The sequence below is a fragment of the Ursus americanus genome, chromosome 33 (genome assembly GCF_024610735.1).
Source record: "Ursus americanus isolate L20-20 chromosome 33, mUrsAme1.1.p, whole genome shotgun sequence".
Classification (NCBI taxonomy): domain Eukaryota; kingdom Metazoa; phylum Chordata; class Mammalia; order Carnivora; family Ursidae; genus Ursus; species Ursus americanus.
In genome coordinates this window covers 16,873,344-16,892,810 of record NC_142159.1, presented here as the reverse complement: position 1 = coordinate 16,892,810, position 19,467 = coordinate 16,873,344, and the positions used below count along the sequence as shown (strand labels likewise).

The following is a 19,467-nucleotide window of genomic DNA, read 5'->3' as shown; positions in this document are numbered from 1 at the left end:
CACACACATGGAAGCACTTTAACTGGCCTTTGTATATTTAATGAGTCAAATAGTATTAATACTGTTTAAATGCGAACATGCCACTTCAATAAGGTGGCTCTACCATCGCCAGCGACCCACTCTTGGGCCTTCACGTCAATGGGAATGAACGATCCAGTGCGGCCCGGACGGGGAGCAGGCTGCAGAGGAAGCGACCCGGCCCTACCCGGGCTCTGCCAGAGCCTGGTCGTTTCAAAAGCCCCAACCATCCAGGGAGGAGGGAGAAGGGAGGAGGGAGGGAGGAGAGGCCCAGCACCGACTGACACGACTGCCACGACGCTGCTGTGTGAGCGCAGGAGGCAAGGCCCTGACTTCCTGCAGTGAGCTCTCTGGTCAAGTGGGCAGCTCTGAGAACTTTGAAACACAGAGGCCCAAAGACAAGAGCAGAGGCTTTTCTTAGGCCTGAAACCCACAGCCAGTGAAGAGGGTGAATGATCTGTGAGCTGGATGACACAGGGATAGTCTGCAGGGAGACTGGAGAAGCCACCCTGGCAAGTCTTGACCCATGAGGCCGTGGGGCTTTGGGAAGTTCCAGGAACACCAGCAGGGGGAGAAGGACAGACCCGATCAGACTGTGCTGGTCTCACTCACTGAAGAACAAACCCCTTCAACCACATGCAGTCCCAGTGGCTTCCAAGACTTTTCCAGTAAGGGTGAGGGCTGTTTCTTTCTTTCTTTCTTTTTAATATTTTAATTTATTTAAGTGATTTTTTTTTTTTTTAATAAATTCTACTCCCAGCGCGCGGCCTGAACTCACGACCCTGAGATCAAGCGTCCGGGCTCCACCGACGGGGTCAGACAGGTGCGCCAAAGGTGAAGGTTTCCTAAGGCAAATGGAACGGCAGAGAATTCAGACAGCTGGCTCGAAGGAGACGGGGCCGCTGTGCATTGGCTCCATAAGTCAGGCCATCTGAAAACTAGTACTCGATTACAACAGGCAGATAGAGGTTCCGTAAACTCCAGAAGAGCGGGGCCCCACGAGACACGTCTGCCCTGGACGAGCCAGGAACACACGGCAAGACTGGCAGGTGGGCTCACTCTGTATCAGCACAATTACAGGGAAGCATCCGGTCAAGTTCACACTCTACCGTCAGATCCCTGAACGTGGACCAGATAAAAGGCCAACGTGCCAGTTAATTCTCCTGTCCTCAGACTTCAGCATCGTTTCTCCTGGAAAATGACTCCTGCTCTTGAATCATGTCACAGCCACGGATATGGATTCTGTGTCCATAACTCTTCAACCGCAGGACCTCCCGGGGGGGGGGGGAGAAGAGGGTAAACATAACACTTTACACTCAAAATGACCTACTTCACAAAAGAAAGAAGGAAAAGACAATATCTCGGCTCCCGAAGCTTTATGGAGTGAACGAAGCCGGGCTGTGCGTGGAGACCTAGCATGGAAACTTGTTCTGGGAATGTGAGCTGTGAGCGGGCACTACCCAATCCCCAGTCCCGGCCAACACCGGGCTGCACACGGAACAGGGAAGATGGGACTGGAATGGACTGTGACATCATCGGCTTTCACTCCTTCCATTCAAATGTCCTCTGGGGAGAAGCGCGGGATCCATGCTTCTAAGACAGAGGCCCCAGCAGATGAGAAGTCACGTGCCACGACCCTACCAGAAGAACAACAGCCAGGACACAGCTTCTGGGAGCCGGCCCTGGCGGGCTTCACTCAGACGTGGTCGTTTTGTCATACGTGGGCTGGGCCAGGAGGCTGGAGCAGACGTGGCCCCCTGGCGGTGCAATGTCATGTGTGACACGGAGGCCCAGGCCATCATCACCCCCAACCCCCCAAGCCGAGTCAGAAGCATTATAAGGTAAGCCCCCAGATGCTGAAGTGTGAGGGAGCTTCACTGAACACGCCAAGAGGAAGGCAAGAAATATTAATCTGGCACCAGTGTGGTGCAAAACGAAGGAGCTGGGTCACAGGCTCAGTGGGGTCTTTCCAAGCTCAGACTGCCCGGGATTTAGTGGCTGCAGCAGGGCCTGTGCGAGGCAGACCCTGAGCACCACAGTAGCAATTACTAACACCTTAATCAAGTTGGTCAAAACTCTGCTTACATACCTCCAGTGACAGAGAACTCACTACTTTACCAAGGCCATCGTTTTCCTTTTTAAGCAGTTCAAAGAGTTCTCACTGGACTGGAGTGAAAACTTGCACCGACTGCCCGCCAGAACCACCCAAGATAAAAACGTCATGCCCTCTCTCACGTGGTCCTTTTCAATATCTAAAGATATAATAAAGATATTACATAAACGCCAAGACTTCTCTTCTCTGGCCTTCCTGTTGTTGTACCATTGCTCATAACGCAGGATTTTAAGTCCCCATACCTTGGTTACCCTCTTCCGTTAAGGGTCCGAGTACAGAAATCAATGCGTGCAGCGGAGACCAGCACACCTCTCGGGGAGAGGCGCCTGCTCCCCTCGGGAGCCCGGGGCTGATGCAGTGGTCTTGGCTGCCACGCCTCGCTCATACTGACACAGATAAGCTTGCTCTCAATCTCCAACGCCATGTTTCTTCGTTAACGTATTGTCATAAAATTGTCTTCCACATCCTAGATTTTTAAGAACCTGGTACCCTGGACCTGAGAATACCATTTCCCACTCAGATCTGTTATACTTAACTTTCAGAGTCATGGCTTCACCATTTCAATGTATTCTGGGGGATTCAGAGTCTGTCGTCTGGGTCCTATCTAAGCAGCCTTCCTTGGAGATCCTCACACGTGGGAATATACCCAGAAGTAGGGTGCTACCCGGACGAGGACGGAAGCGACTTCTACGCTGAGCGCACGGTTCTCCAAGCGGCACCAGGGAGTCCTGGAGGCTGGAGCGAGGCTTCCGTGGAGAAAGGGATGGTCAACCTGGAAGGATGCCTATGGTCCGGACACTTCTTTCCAGCTGGGGGACGGTCTCAAGGGGGGAACTCCCAGGGCCTCAGATCTGACTGGAGAGCACGGTGGATGAGGGACGGCCAGAGGGAACACATGAGGTTGCGCTGGCTGAAATGCCAGACGAAGAGTTCAGACTACACATTTTTAGCATCGGTCCACCTCAAACAAGTGGAATCCTTCTGGAATCCTGTTGCGAGCTAGCAAGACTGTCCCTTAAAATGTCCCAAGCTGTCAGATTCCGTGAGGTTCTTCCTTCCCTACTCTGTGTCCTTGGGTCACATCCATGGTCTGCTGTGCTTCTGGAGTCTCGCCGAGGAGCAGCAGTGAGACTTGAGGGACACTCTTTACTGCACCTGGCACTTGGTCACGACAGTGACAAGGAGGTCACGTGGGCCCTCGTTCAAACAGAAACTCCCATGCTCATGGACTGAGTTTATGGCAAAGACAGGAGAAGAAAACCCTGAGGCAGAGCCGTTCCACCAGCGGCTCAGGTTTGGCCCCAGAACAATACCTTCTTGTTTCCTCCCGGCCTAAAAAAGAAGCTCAAGTTCCCAGCTACCAGCAGTTCTTTTTTCTGGTCATCCTTAAACATCCTTACAACCCCAAAAGGCACCTGGTACCCACAGGTGGGAACAATTCAGTTCCAGTCCAGGAAAAAAGAAAAACCTCCAATTTGCTCGGAGAGGCATCTAAAACCTGGCCTCCTTCCTTGCAGTGCAGACCAACATTCCTTTCTCGTTGGCTCCAAACTAGCCACGATTGAGAGGCTAAGCGTCCTCCCTGTCCGACAGGCGGACGTGGGTGCTGCCCGACGGGTGCGGCTTCTGGAAAGCCCACAGAGAGCTGCAGGAGGCAGGCTGACAGCCACGACTCTGAGGGTGTGGGACTTGTGGGCTCTCCCTGCCAGCCGGTGTCCCAGCTTCCGTTCGGGTGTGTCCGAGAGACCACCTCGTAGAGGGGGCAGGAAGCACGTGGGAAAGAGCAGAGCAGAAGTGTTGGCACAGAGCAGATCTTCGCAACCACTGGTGGCTGCCCGTCTCCCCAGGTCTCTCTCTCTCTGGGCCAACAGGGGCAGATCTTCTCCTCCTAACCGTGGCCTGTTCGGAGCCGCGCACAGAAAGCAAGGTCTCGCTTACCCTGTGAGCATGGTCTCATCCCCACTTCCTCAGGGGTGCCGTTGGCTTTGCACAAAATGGAGAAAGGTGGGCATTTGGCTCTGGGCTGGCAGATGCGTGCTGAGACCCAACTGCCCTTGTGTGTCTTCACCACGGTTTGTGGAACGTGTCCGAGTCCGCCCATGGACATGGGACAAGGTATTCTGCAGAAATGCCTTCCACGACACACAGGTGAGATGATCCCCTGAGCAAGCATACCAATCGGCTTAGGCACGTGTGGCTTTCATGCCAGTTGCACGTCGAAGTGACATCTGGATCGCGGCTGTAGCCCTTTACAGCCCCTTCATGGGGTTTTTATAGTTTTTTTTTTTACTTGCAGACACACCACGAAGGCCTCTCTAGAAACAAAGGAGCTGCTGCAGGGGCTGCAGATCTGGCTCTGAGATCCAAGCGAGTCATCCATGCTTGGTGCCAGCGCGACTGTCCCCTGGCTCTCTGGACCCCCTGCGACGACCCTGCCAGCCCGCTTGGCCCACGACTCGAGACTGTCAATGATCCAGGCCTTCTGGAGATGTAGGCCCACCACTCTCACCCAAGAGCTGCCATTTATGGGAATGCATTCTGTGTCAAAAGCTTTTAATATGTTATTTTACAGTTAAGAAAACCAAAACCCAGAGAGTGAAAGAAACGTGCCCCAGCCACACAGCCGAGAAGAGGGCCAATGGGACTGGCCCTGGCGTCTGGCTGGCCCTGTATGCAAGGAGGACTGCAGCCATGCAGGTGGCCAGCTGGGCTCAGGGGCCCCGGCTCAGCCTGTGAGGTTGAATTTCGCAGGTACGGACACACACATGTAACTGTGCCGCTGTAGCCATGCTGGTTCGAGGTGGGGGAGAAAGTCAGGGGAACAAAGAAGGAAGCACACTGAGCGGCCAGGGGGTGGGACCCAACACTGAGCACCCTGCGCTGGGACTCCTGCAAAGGAGGGTCCCTCCACCTCAATGAGGCAGCGACGGCCTGCCGGCTGAACCCTCAATGCCTGCACCAAGCAGCTTCCCAGAAAAGACGGGTCTGCCAGGAGCCTGGGAGGCAGCTCGGCACCCCAGTGCGTGGAACTGCACAATCCAAAGCGTGACCGTGTGCCGTGTGCTTGCGAGAAGCCAAGAGTTCTGCAGGAATCGGAGTCCCTGATGCTGATTTGGGGGACCGTGTTTGTTGACAAAATGGTTTTCTGCACGCTCCTGCTTTTCGTTTTTCTTTTAGCAGATGAAAGTCAGACGGTGCATACCAGGGCCACCCAACCCAGAGCTGCAGCCTTAGGATGCCAGGAGAAGGGGTCCCATCACTGGCCTGCAGGCTCGTCCAGACCCTCCCTTTAGGAGTTCAAGAAACCGCGGCAGACACCTCTGCTTAGGAGCGGTGGTCTCGTGGGCTGGGAGAGCTGAAACTCAACACCGTGGGGGCAGGACGCAGACTAGCTCAGCCTCCCGCAGCCCCCAGAAAGCAGACTGGACCGTCTCGACCTGTCTCCCTAGTCAATTAAAATGGCACAACCGAGGGGGACCCCGGGTTTCCCCATGAAGCGCTTCCAGCACTTTCACACAAGCCCGAGGCTGTGGCAAGCCAGAGTCCCACAGCAGGCGGGGCGGGTTCTCAGAGGCCCTCTGTACGCATGACTGAAGATACAAATAATACATGTGAAAACCCAAGTACTAATTACGCTGCCGACAAGTAGAAAGCCAGACGCAGACCCTGTCTTCGCCGGCGGTCCCTGGAGGGCAGCACGTGCGGCACATGGGGCCTGTCGCAGGGCCTTCTGGAGACGTTCCTACCTGGGAAGAGGTCCCGCACCTCTGGGCAGGAACACAAAGGTTTCTGCATCATGAGCCACTCGGACCTATCTGCAGGAGGGATGGAGGGCAGATGTGCCAAACCAAATGGCCCAGGCTTCATCCAGCTCCAGACCTTTCCCGAACGATCTCCCACCGCTTTACGCCTTGCTGCTCAGTGCCTTCCGGGAGTGGGGGGGGGGGGGGGACTGTGACTCCGAAGACCTGGTCCTGGGAAGCACTGGGTGACCGTAAGCTACAGATTTCACCCAGCCAGACTGAGGGACGAGTAGTAAGGACCGACAGCCAGACTGAGGGAAGTCTGGGGCGGATCTTTCCTACGGCTTCTCTAATCCAGCCTCCAAATTGCTCATGGACAGTTTCTCAGGATACACTTCAGAACTGGCTTATGTACCCCTGGGGCCCTCCAGGCCCTTCCTGATGCACTGAGAAGGACACCCAAAGCCCATGCCTCATAAGGGCCTGGGTCCCTCTCCCTGCTGCTCACACCCTACTCTGGCCTTGACTCAGTGACCCCACAGCCTGGGAACTACCTCAGGACCACCGAGTGACTCCCACTGTTCAGAGCATTGCCTCCACCGTGTGCTCCCCCCGCCCCTGCCAGGCTCCACGGCTGAGCCCGGGCTCTCATGACCACCCGAGGTCCAGTGATTCCCTAAGAGGCTCACAGGACTCAGCACAGAGTCCTGCCACTAGGAGTTGTTCCAGTGGAAGGAGACCAGGCAGGAGCAGCCAAAGGCACGCGGGAGAAGTCCCAAGGAAACCAGACACAAGTTTGCAAGAGCTTGTGGCTCTTCGAGGGGTCACACAGGATGCGCTTCATTCCCCCAGCAAGTGTGAGGTGCTGTCTACAGGGACGCCCAGCAGGCTCCGCGACCAGTTTAGCTTTTACTGCGAGAGCGCCCTCAACAGAACACATCGCAGAATTCCAGGCTCCCAGAAGGGAAGCAGGAGTTCGGCATACACCACAGTGTTTGTGCAAAGAGTTTAAGCATCATGAGCCATTCTTATCAGGGAACGGTAGGAACCCTCCAAAAGCCAAGTTCCTGGACACTAGCCAAGGGCCAGCGCTGCTAGGGCAGGAGTCCCACACCGGCTACTCGAACTCTGTCCTGTGCCATGGGCACACCCACCTGAAGTCAGGCTCCCCGGCCCTCCCAGCCTCCATGCCTGGGTGTGGTCCTTGCCAGCTCCTCCCAGACTGCGCACTCTGTCTGCTCCCTTCTTCCTGGGCACACCTGCACCTCAAGCCCTGTGAAAACATGAGCCCGCGAGGGCAGGGGCTGCCCCCGACGCACTCCCCACTGTGCCCCGTGCTCAGAGCACGAGAGGTTCTCAGTGTTTGCGCCACGGTTGTAAACACGTGCCCGTCACCACAGATGGGAACTGCTTTGGTGCATTTTCGAGATAGGGTTTACTGGAGATGTCACGGTGGGCTGGTAGCAGAGCCCCAACCCGAACCCACAGCCGTCCACTGGGGCGGGTGACACGATGCAGCCCGCGACCTCACCACGTCCGCGCCCAAGCCACCCCGTATGCACAGCCATAAGGGCACAGCACATAAGACATCCCCAGGATCACGACTGCAAAACGAGAATGATCCTGTCCTTCTGACAGCTCAAAGGTCACCAAGTGGACATGACGAGTCAGTGCAAGAGAAGCCTCGCGAGCGGCATCCCGCGGAATGCCCCTCCCCCCCCAGCCCCTAAGACGGCAAGGCTACCTCTTCAACAGATTAAGGAAACAGAGGCTCAGAGAGTTCACTTACTTGCCCAGAGTCAGTGAGCAAGTAGGCTCACTGAAGGAAGAGAGAATGAAGTCCAGGCCCTTTCAAGGCCCAGCTCCTCCTGACTCTGCAGCTGTCTGGACAGGGGTGGGCCTGAGACTTCTCCTGGGGCGTCTCCACCTCCTGTCTGAGCAGCTCCTCCCACTATCGCCTACCTGCTGCCCCTGCTTCTGCTGCTCCCCTTTGTTCAGAAAAGGTCCCAAGGCCATCTGCAATTCCTACCAGGACAGGCACACTGAAATTCCCCAGGCCCGATGCTGACGTCCAATGAACGGGGGCACCCGAGGGGCCCAGGGCACAAGGTCTGGGCAGGTAGCCGGGAACATGGGAGTTTCAAGGACTCCCGAAACCACGGCAATGAACCTTTTTCACACACGAGTAAGGATGCCCTGCCCTTCCAGAGCCAGTGTTGCCCAAATGTCAAATGACAGAGGGAAGGAGAATGGGAGGAAGAGGCAGAAATAACCACAATCCTAGCATGGCTCCAGAGAGGGGAGAAAAGGCAGGGAGCTGGGGGCAAGCCCATCCACCAAGCACCCTGGCTGCTCCCGGAGAGGCTCGTGGGTTTCTGGACTGCCACAGGGACGCCAGCCTTGTTTCATTCTGTAAACTTCTTCCAGACAAGAAGGGTTGATTAGAAAAGCTAATTAAGTCTTTTGAAGATTATCTCAGACCCGAAGCAAGGGAAGAACACAAAATACCTTCCCGCCCCACTCTTCCACCCCCCAGACTCTGGCCTTCATTAAGCTTTGATTTCAATCAATTGCACACCCACTAAAATTAACTTATAAGGCCAATAAATTGCAACCGCATGTTTTAAGGTATTATCTGCTGCAAGCCAAGAGCCAAGGATTGCAGAGCACAGGGCAAGATGTCTGGCACAGATGGGAGTAATCATCTCTGGATGAAAGCAGTGCCAGCCCCTTCAGTTGGAACATCTGGTCTCAGCAGAATCCAGGCCGACAGAGGCAACAGTGAGACCCAATGTGAAAGCCAGAGCTGGGAACATTTCCCTGGGAACCCAAAAAATCAAAGCACTGATCCTGGGGTTCACAGCAGCCAACTGATGGCTCATACCACAAGAGCGAGATCTCTGGCAGCACCAAACGCCCACCCTATGCTGCAGGCCCCAGTGCTGAGTCTCTCCCGAGAAAGCTGCATCGCGCAGATCAAGTGATGGGGTTGCGACTGATGGGGCACCCTAGGCTTGGGCCTAAAAAAGCAGTCAACTTTGCTAAGAAAGAACATGAAGCAATCCCATGAGCCAGCCACCCAAGAGCCTCCCCTTTCTGCTACCTTTCCCCACTCCCCAGGCACCATGTATGTTCCAACGGTATTCCCTGGACTGAGCCGGGCTCACACTCAGAGGTAGAAAACTACACTGGGGCTTGGCAGAGAAGAATCGAGTAGCCTGGACGTTGGTGACCAGAGTGGGAGGGCTTGGGGAACGTGAGTGAGGAATCAGCATGGCCTGAGAGTAGACCCCACCTAGCCGGCCCGCAGAACAGGCTTGCCGTCCCTAAGCACGTGCAACAAACTATTTGAACCTAAAACCAGGATTGCTTGGGTGGTGTAATCAACAGTTGCTGGACAGTTACTCTCCCGGGGAAAGCTGCCACCACAGGCCCTTTCTGCCACTGATGATGGCAAAAAAGGACATCAATAAACGTGGGACGGACTCAGGAGAACATAGGGAGCTGTGGATAGTCAGGCAAGCAGGGACTTGACCGGCTTCCAAGGGGCCCCGACTCGCCTCCTCCCACACCCCAAAGGAGGACACATTGTTCTGCAATGGGGGGAAAGGGGTGTGCAGGCACAGGAGGGGGTGCCACGCCCCCACGGGAGTTACAAGTGGAGGGCCAGCAGGTGCACCCATCCCTGGCTCCAGCTCCCTCCCTGTGACCATTCTGACCGGCTCCTGGGGACACAGCAAGCACTCCATCTCTGGAAAAGCCTGGAGACTCTAGATGCCTGGCCTGATCACGTTTCAGTTCTAGTCTCCAGCACTCACCGTCCCAAGGAGACAGACCATCAGCAGGAGGAACATGGTCAAGGGGCCCACGACAGCAGGAGAAAGGGGCGTCTGCCGGTCTGCCGGATGACAAAATATCCCTACAAGGCCCGTCTTAAGGCATAAGCCAGTGGGGGTGGCAGTGGGGAGAGGTGGTACAAAAGAGCACTTGAGGCCTTTATTTTGCTGGTGCGTGCGTGTGTACATGTAAAATCTCCAGACCTCCAGAGGATGAAGCAGACAAACCTCTGAGCCGAATTCAGTGGCCCTCCCAGCACAGTGAGGGCCCTTCCCACCAGCAGTCCATACAGCCAGAAGCTCCCCGAAGCATTCACTGCAGGAGGACTGGAGCCCGAATACCGGAGCCTGGCAGCTTCAGTCACACTTGAGAGGGTCAGTGGTCAAGAAGTCAAGCACAAGGCAAGCCCAGTCCTAACTCTGTGACCCACTGGAATCGAAGAAATCTGAAACATCTGAGGTCATCAGGAATCAAAGACCAGGTTCGCACAGGGGATGGGTCTGCTCTTCACACTCCTCCACCCCCGTGGGTACAGGCCAAGCTCCCGTTTGGAAGGGGGTGCCCTGGAGATGGCAGCCGTACTCGTCTCGTCCTCCTGGGCACAATGGCGGGCCTGTTCCGTGCTCATGGTGGCAGCACTCCCTTTTCTTCCTGGCAGGATGGGTCTGCCTGAGGCTCTGGGCATCTCTCGCCAGGCCCGGGATGCAGGCCACCGTGCCAGCTCCTCCTGCAGAGCTCAGAATCAGAGCCAGCGACACAAGGCAGTGTGGGGGGAATGCCTCCCCCTCAGAATGACCTCTGCCAGCGACAGAAAGACAGGCGGAAGGAGAGCTCTGTGGCTTCATTCCCTGGGGGTGACAACAAATGAGTCTTCCCACAGGAATCGAACGTGTCTGTCTGCCTTGTTGTTTTTAAAGATTTTATTTTTAAGTAATCTTCACACCCAACGTGGGGCTCGAACTCACAACCCGGAGATCAAGAGTCCCAGGCTCTACCCATTGAGCCCGCCAGGCACCCCTGGAATGTGTCTTTCTAATGGGGAGGGGCAGAGATGAAGGATAAAGGTAAGGCGTGATCTACTGCCCCTTCATCCTACAGGACAATCTGGTCCCTAGAACACCCAGGTAACCACTGGCCTGTGCTCAAGGCAGAGACACGGCCTTCTACCCCCGGCTGACTTCCCTCTGCTCCAAAACCACAAGGAAAGGAAGAGCTCACGTTCTGGGCCCCATACCACAGTCACCAATGTGGCCAACAACTCAGGGCACTGAGAATGAGAACTTCTGGAGGTGAGCAATGTACCAAGATGGTAAAAAAAAATAATGAAAAAAGGACAGAAGGAAGGAAAAAAAAGGATTTATTTTCATAATTTTTTAGTCCAGAAATGGGTCTCATTTTAACTCATCATGTGTGGTCCAGCTGGGAAAATGTTCCCCACACACGGTCTCGGGAGAGAGTGTCCTCAGTACTCTGATAACAGTGGGTGGTTTGAAACAGGACTCTGGGTCCCCCGTGACGGCTCTAACCACCACCCCTGCGGTGGCCTGAAGCTGCCGTCACATGGGGAGGTGTGGGCCTCCCAGCACTCCCAACACCCGGAGTCCCTGAACCCTCTGCTCGCCACTAGCAGCAGCACACCGATGCTGCTGGGGACAGATGGGCGTCCTCTGAACCGTGTTCCGTGCCTACAAACCGCCAGAGCACCTCAGGTTCTGGGCCTGTCCGGTTTGCTCTCTCCCACCTGGGTGCTGGGCAGTGGTCCTGTCAGCCCCTTCCAACCCCCCAGCAGGTCACCCTCCCCTTGAGAGGTGAGCACAGGCTCACAGACATCCACCGCCTTCAACGTGGACATGTGCCCAGGAAGGGGAGACTTTCCAGGCGGGGCCATAAGGAGACACATCTAGGGAGGGAGTCCCACGCCTCACTATGCTCGAGCGCGAGTCCCGGGCCTCATTATACCTGGGTGGGGTGACCACCCTGGCCAATCAAGGCTCCACAAAAGGGACACCCCTACGATGACCATGCATCACTATATATGGGCACCAGAGACACAGGAAGGAGGAAGAAAGAAGTCAAAGACGAGACCAGGGCTCTTCCCCAGGGCTGGCCCAAAAGGCCAGTACAAAGGCCACACGTCTGAACTGCTTCATTCAGGAAGTCGCAAGTCAAATCCTTACATGTAAATCAGAACCACTCTCACGCAGACCCTTGGAGAATCCAAGAGGCTCCCGCCCCAAGCAGCCTTGACACGCCACTCTTTCCTGGCCCGCAGCAAGGCCGGCCTCCTGGCATCAGACCTCAGCTCCAAGGTCACGTCGTGGAGAGGCCTTCCCGACTGCTCCACTTAAAGCAGTAAGTCACTCTCCATCCCGCCATCCATCGTAGCACCTGTTCCCACGCGGCGTTTCCCCACAGCGGACACTTCAGAAGGCGGGACACGGTCTGCCATGTTCAAGGCTGCACCCCCAGTACTTGGTGGGCACCTTCAGTGCAGGTCGAAGAAATGAAGATTTTGGACTTGCGAGTTGGGTGAGGTCCACCACTCACTGGCTGTGTGAGCTTGGGTGAGGGATTTCTACTTTCTGAATCTGTCCCCTCCCCTGCAGCACGGGGACGATCCGGGCACATGGGCTGTCCCGGAGATGACACGAGTTAAGCAGAACCACTAGGCTGGGAGCACAGTGCCAACAAAGGCACTGGCTGGGGACCGCCTGACCGTCGCTGCCCTTCCGTTGCCAATCCTACCACTGCAACACGAGGCGGACTCCACCTGGGAGCTCTTATGTGAGAGCCGGACTGGCTTCCCGCAGAACAGCCGGGGTCCCACCACGAGCCAACTACAGGACAGCGATGTGTTCGCGTCTCCTCCCTGCACAAGCAGCTGGTCTCTGACACCACGGTTCTGGACGGGAGGGCTCGTTCAACACCGCGACTTACTTTAACTGACTGTAACTGTGAAGATCGGTAACTTGAGGCAAACATGGACTCAAATCCTAGCTGCTTGCCTCCACGTCCTACGGCAAGTCACTGAGTGTCGGGAGCCCACGGTCTCCTCATTGGTCTTCCCCAAGGCTCTTGCAGGGATGAGAGGTAACGTACAGACACTCCTGGCATGAGACCCACACCCAAGCTAATGCCGAAACACACGGCAACGCATTCAGGGCCAACAGAAACGTGGAGGACCGTGTGATCGCGCTTCCTCAGGGCCGGGCTTCCGTATTTCATCCGTCTGCTTCAGCGTCATGGGGTTTTCTGCCCTCGTGTCAGGCTGAGAAGTGTCACTTTTCCTCCTGAACCAGCTTCTAAAAGAAATTCTTCATGAAATGTGCTCTACCAAATCTGCTATGATCTGGAAGGCCATTCCAACAGTCTGCAAAACGGAGTCCTGAACCCCCACACCGCGGGTGCCGCCACCAGCTCCGGGCAGCGGTCCCCCAGCTCAGAGGCTCTGCTCTTCATTTCCACTTTCTTGCCTAGATCCTAAGTCCAGGTGGGCAGATGACAGCCCCAGGGCCAGATCCCACCCACCTCAAGGCTCGAGAGGTGGTTTTTATGTTTTATTATTTTTTGGGGGGAGGGTTACGTTTTTACAGGATAATATACCTACAAGAAGAAAACACTAAGAGTCAATGACAGAGACTTCTATGACCCGCAAAGCCTGAACTTTCAGCTTGCCGTCTGGCCCTTCCCAGAAACGTCTGTGGACCCCTCTCTGAAACGACCGAGTCTGGACAGGGGGAGTTCTGTGTCTTTTACAGTTGTGCTCCATTTTCAGTGCAAAACTTACTTTACCATGGGATTCTATTGGTTCGGGGAAAAATGCTTCAGGGGCCCATCTCCAGAGCCCTTCCCTGCCAGCTATGTAAGTGGTCACTCTTGAGTGGTATGGTGGGCGGCAGGACCGGATGGAAGCAGAGAAGAGAGGTGGGGATTTAAGCAGACCCAGCAAAAATACTTTCCAAGACAGGGGCTAAGGCCCTAAAGACCTCAGGAATCAGAGACACGGGGGCTCAGAGAGGGCAAGGCCTCGACGGAGGCAGGGGCCTCTGAGCTCCAGCTAGGACTGGCCGGGGCATGCAGGACAGTAACAACAGGGGGGCCTCTGCAGACAGACAGGCCTGACTGATTCCTGGCTTTGCCTCTTCCCTCAGACAAATGCCTCCATCTTCCTGAACCTTAATTTCTTCATCTGAACAATGGGGAGTAAAATAGCTACAGTGTTTGCGAGGATCTGAGAGGACGCGCAGAGGGCACGTGGCACTGGGTCTGATACACAGCAGGTGCCGGCCCAGGGGCACCTGCCATTATGAGAAGTGCGACGTGGGGCCTGCAAGGCAGGTCTGTGCACGGCAGCGTTCCACCGCCGAGGCCCCTCCTAACTGACCCGGTCACCAGGCTCACGCCAAGCATCCTGCCGTCAGTGCTCAGTTTTAATTCATTAGGTGAGCCAGGCGACAGGTTCGAGGAAGGCTGCTCGGCCTGCACACACCGGCCTTTGTGATTTACTCATCGAACTCACGAGAGCTGAAGCGGGAAGGGACGAAGTAACTCACAGGTCTCGATACTGGTCAAAGGCATTGTTGGCTTCCACCTCCAGCTTTCTCAGCCGAGCAGAAGGCATGGCCCCGTCTTCCAAAGGAGGGTCATACTTGTTACTCCACGGTGACCTGGAGGGGAGGAAGGAGAAGGAAATAACACCAGCCATTCCAGGAGACACGGCCAGTGAGCCGTGAGCCCAAGCCCGGCTGTCGGACACTCCAGCGGCAGAGCCACTACCCTCAGCAAAGATGTTTCCGGGCCCTGCAACAAACACGGCTTTCTTGAGGTTTGCTGAGCAAGGGCTCAGGGGCAGACAGGACTGGGCGCGGACCTCGAGCAGCACCTCTCACCAGCTGTGTACTTCCCCAAGTGTCTTCTTGACTCCCCTGAGCCTGTCTTTCCGAGCAGGTAAAACGAGGCTACCATTTGCTACCTTCAGGGCTGTTGTGAGAAGCAAAGGAGAAAACACACCAGGTGCCCACACCTGAGCCGGGCATGTACTGTCCATGATGAGACAGCTTCTCACCCTTTTTCTAATTTCCCTTTGTTTTCGCCATTGTACCGATCACCAGATGCCCCTCTGCTGGCAGCTCTGGATAAACGTTTACCCCAAAGACCTCCCTGGGCAGCTAAGGGTTAAGAGCGCTGTGGGTCACAGAGGCAGGCAGGTACCTGCTGACTACCCCTGAGAAAACCTGAGGGGTCCTATGCTCCATGGGAACAGGACAGCCTTCCCATCTGAGACCACAGGCACATACAAAGCCCCGCTAAGTGTGGGGCGCCCGGGTGGCTCAGACAGTTGGGTGTCCGACTCTTGGTTTTGGCTCAGGTTGTGATCTCAGGGTTGTGAGACCGAGCCCCACGTCGGGTTCTGCGCTCAGTGGAGTGTCTGCTTGAGATTCTCTCTCCCCCCCTCTGCCCGTTCCTTCACTTGTGTGCCTGTGCGAACACACACACGCACACACACACACTCTCTCTCAATAAATAAATGAAATCTTAAAAAAAAAGAAAAAAGAAAAACTGCTAAGTAATGAGAACCAGCCTCTCTTTTTCCAGCCCAAAGACTTGCCGCATTAAAAAAAATTATTTTTTTTTTAAAGATTTTATTTATTTATTCGATAGAGATAGAGACAGCCAGCAAGAGAGGGAACACAAGCTAGGGGAGTAGGAGAGGAAGAAGCAGGCTCATAGCGGAGGAGCCTGATGTGGGGCTCGATCCCAGAACGCCGGGATCACGCCCTGAGCCGAAGGCAGACGCTTCACTGCTGTGCCACCCAGGCGCCCCTAAAAAAATTTATTTTGCCACATCAGGAAAGTATTTAATGACAGAGAGTACTGGAATGGGGGTTCTAGGGGAAGTATATACTTGTTAATTCCTGCGGGTGGAGTTCAGAGAAAGAACGAGAAGGAAAAGGTGAGAGGAATGGAGGGTGGCGGTGGTGCCATGGGCCGTGGACAAAGTCCTTCCCCACTCCTGGATGGTCTGAAACCCCTCGACGTCTCCACCGCCTTTCCTGTTTCCCTCGCTGACAAGCAAACTTCACCCCACAGAAGGCTCAAAAGAACCTTTCAATCTGGGATTGATGTTATGGAAAAAGGGGATCACCGTCTTCAGAACCCCAATTTTTGTGAATTCCGTGCACAAACATCCTCCTTCTAGGGAACCGGTGCCCCCCCCCCGCCCCGCCCCTGGCACCTACATCAGCAATCACAAGTACGGAACCAGAGTAAGCTGGGCAGCCGCTCCCCAGAGCCACCTCCACGCAGAGGTCCCAGCTCTCTCAGCTGCTGGGCCGCCAAGGGTGAGCAGGGAAAGAGTCACTGCACCTGGTTCCCAAAAGGGGCTCTAGGCAGCAGTAGCCCTGACTACTGTGAAGCACAAGGAGCCTTTGGAAACACTTCTTTCCAAGCCAATCATTCCACCTCGCCATTCTCCTCACTTGGCACAGAGACTTTACGAAAACGGGGTAAGATGCTCCCTTCTGCCCCATGACCAGTAGCCAGCTCTACGATCACCCTAGACTGGGCACATGGCACAGGAAAGAGTCGTCCGATAAGCCAGGACCCATCTGGCTTAGGGGGCAAGTGTGAGGCTGATACCAGGCACCCTCACATCCTCACCGAGGGGCTCTCCCTTCCAGAGCACAGCTAATATATCTGTTCTTATTGTTATAACCCATCTTCCTCATCCCCCAAAACTGTGCTGCCTCAGAGACCTTTCCTCCAGGACAGAAATGTTCTGTATCGGCATGGTCCAAAGTGGCAGCCACTAGCTTCAGGAGGCGACTGAGTATTTGAGATCATGTGGCTAGTGCAACCAGGGAGCTGTATTTTTAATTTTACTTCATTTGAATTAATGCAGGCAACCAATTCTGGAACAGAAGTTCCAAGAGGGTCAGTCTTTCCTGTCTTGTTCTCCACCGTTTGCTCAGCACCTAGAACAGAGCCCGGCATTCGACCACACACTCATTTAAAAAAGCTGTCCAGAGGGTGAAGAAATTCCTGCACCTCCCCCAGAAGCTCCCCCACCCCTGCCCCCGGGACTTCACTCTCCCATATGGATATGGATTCCTGCAGCTCCCACAGCCCTGCCCCTCCCTCCCCTAGGCTGCAGGGGCACATGGGGAAGGAGCCCGCACAGTCTGCGCCCCCCCCCCCAGCACTGACCACAGAGCTCCCGGGCATTGAGCGCTGGTGATGGGCCAAAGCTTTACGGCACAGGGTAGGAAAGAAAGACCCAAGGGGATTCTGCTCGTTGTCTTCCAAACCAACAGAGAAGGAGCCACCTTCTGCTTTTTCTGAGGGCTACCTAACCACTTAACAACAACAACAACAAAGGCCTCCCAGCAGATCCTGAGACAAAGATTCAGCGGAAGGGTGCCGTCTCCACCACCACTGATTCGTACACTAGCCTTGGGGCCTGCTCTTGCCAGAGGCTAGTGGAAGAGATGCCAAGGCCCCCCTCATGAGCCCCCTTTAGGACTTCTCAGCACACCCCAAGGTCTGACCTTTGTTCTCCCAGCTACACAGCCTTCGCCCTCCTGTGGGCCTGGAAGACCCTCTCCAACTGGCTTTCATGTAGGGGAGACCTGATTAGACACAAGAGCCCATCTCTCTTGCAGACCAGGGGCCTGGAATTTTCAAGAAGCCTGTAACTCACATTTCTCCTGGCTCACAGACGACAGCATTTGAAGCCGTTAGTCCTGGAGCCGGGGTAATTGTAGCTGGGGGAAAAAATCATAACATTACCCAGAATATTCATAGTGGAAGGAGCACTCAGAACACATTTAAGAGCTTAAATGGAGGCCATTTGAAAAAAGACAGATGGACAGGAACGGTTAGATTTCAAAAGTCAGGCCTTTCATTTCCCTCAGAGAATGCTTTTTGTTTGAGCTAACAGGTTTCAAACAGTGCTGCTGGCAATGGTCACGCCATAAGGATCTTATTTAAGCAAACGATCAAACACAGTTAGGATGGAAATGTGTGGAGAGAATCAGAAGACCTTGAAGTTTTACACTGAGATGGGGAAAAAGGAAAGAACAGTCCTGTGCTCTGACACCCTGGGCTCCTCTTTGGCTGAGGTCCCCCCAGGCCCCTTGGCGGTGCCCCAGGAATGCGGGAGCCGGCGGGGCAACCCGGAGGGGCTGCGGGCACCAAGTCCTGGGAAGGCCAGCCCGGGCACGGATACTGGGTATGGAAACAATTCCAGTCGTCCACGGGCTGCTGGGGAACAGCTGCCGTACACAGTGAACTGGAGTTTTCAGGTGGAAACAAGAAATACAATGAGGACGTTGAGTGAGCAAAACTCAGCTCAAGGTTCGCCTCTTCCGGGAAGCTGCCTCTGAACCCTGTGCCCAGAGGGGCCAGCTGTCCCTCGCTGGCATGTGGCCTGGTCCATCAGACCACAGACCTCTCTGCCCACGACCTGCACAGTGACTGGCCCTTCCGCGTGGAAGCCAACCTACCCCAGGGCTGCCCACCACCTGCGTGTCTCCCCCTCACCCTGCCCCCGCTCCTGGAGCCCAGGGCTATCCACAGCCTACTGACCTCTCCACCGCCATCTAACGGACACCTTGGGCTTAAAACGTCCCCAGACCAGCTCCTCCCAGAGGCTTCCTCTAGCTGCTCAGGCCGGAAGCCTTGCAGTTGCCCTCGAACCCCCGTCCATGCGTGTGCGCCGCTGCTGGCTCGGCTCTCAGAACGGACCTCATGTCCGACGACTGCTCGCCACCTCGCTCGGGTCTCTGGTCTGCCTGAGGCCCAAATCTATCCTTGACCTAACTTCCATTTGAAGCTGGCAAAGGGATACGATTATAAAACATGTGTCCGGTCTCTCCGAAAAGTCAGTACTAATGAAATCTTTGTAATTCGCACCAAGTTCGGTGCCCTTCAACACTTGACGTGTTATCAGTTCTTCTAACCCCCGGCGACTCTGTGCTGCGTCCTCAAGGCCGGGCACGATCAGCCCTGCTGCGCCCTCTGACCTCACCTCCCACTCCGGTCTTCCTGCCAAGCTTGAGCCCGACCATCTCAGCACCAGCCGGGGACTTGATACCCAGAAGGCTCTTCTCTCAGACCGTGCACGACCTAACTTCCTCATCTTCAAGTCCCATTTCACGTGTTACCACTGACAGAAGTGCCTTCCCTGACATTCCGTGCCGCCTCTCCTTCCCCTCGTCCTTTTTTATTTTCTTGACTCACTTTTCCCAATCTCTATCGCTTCTGCATTTGCTGGCGACTTGGCTTCCTCACTGGGATTGCAGCTCCCCAGAAGAGGGACCCGTGCCCCGCACACAGAGTACATGCTGACAGATGTGACTGCACCTTCTCCTGAAAGAACAAATGCCCTTATTTCCAGATTATACGTGAGGAAACAAAGACCAGAGACAACAAGTAGTTTGTCAAAGGCCTCATTGCTACAGGGGGCCGTGCTGGTTTGGAGCCAACGTCGACCGACGTCCCTGCTTCCACCCCTCAGACTCTGCCCCCTTCCCCAGAAGAACACAAAGCTGAAGCTTGAAGACTCAGCACAGGTTCTGGGGCCTCTAAATAAACCTAGAGCCGACCGCACTGCTCCCCATTCTCCAAGGCCCTGAGTACAGCAATCCATCACAGAAGCGCGGGACAGCTTAGTTAGGGATTCCCGATCTTTTTTAACAGGAAGAACTCCTAGACACCCTTAAAAACCTAGCTCGGACATCACCGCCTTCAGGAAAT

The 19,467-nt window shown here is 55.2% G+C and overlaps 1 protein-coding gene across 1 annotated transcript in view; it reads right to left on the bottom strand.

Moving 5' to 3' along the window:
* CAPZB (capping actin protein of muscle Z-line subunit beta) overlaps positions 1-19,467 on the bottom strand; it is a 129,156-nt gene that overhangs the window by 21,690 nt on the left and 87,999 nt on the right. The window contains exon 4 of the mRNA XM_045782503.2: positions 14,265-14,378. Within this exon, the coding sequence (XP_045638459.1) occupies positions 14,265-14,378 (114 nt within the window). The remainder of the gene's footprint in view (positions 1-14,264; positions 14,379-19,467) is intronic.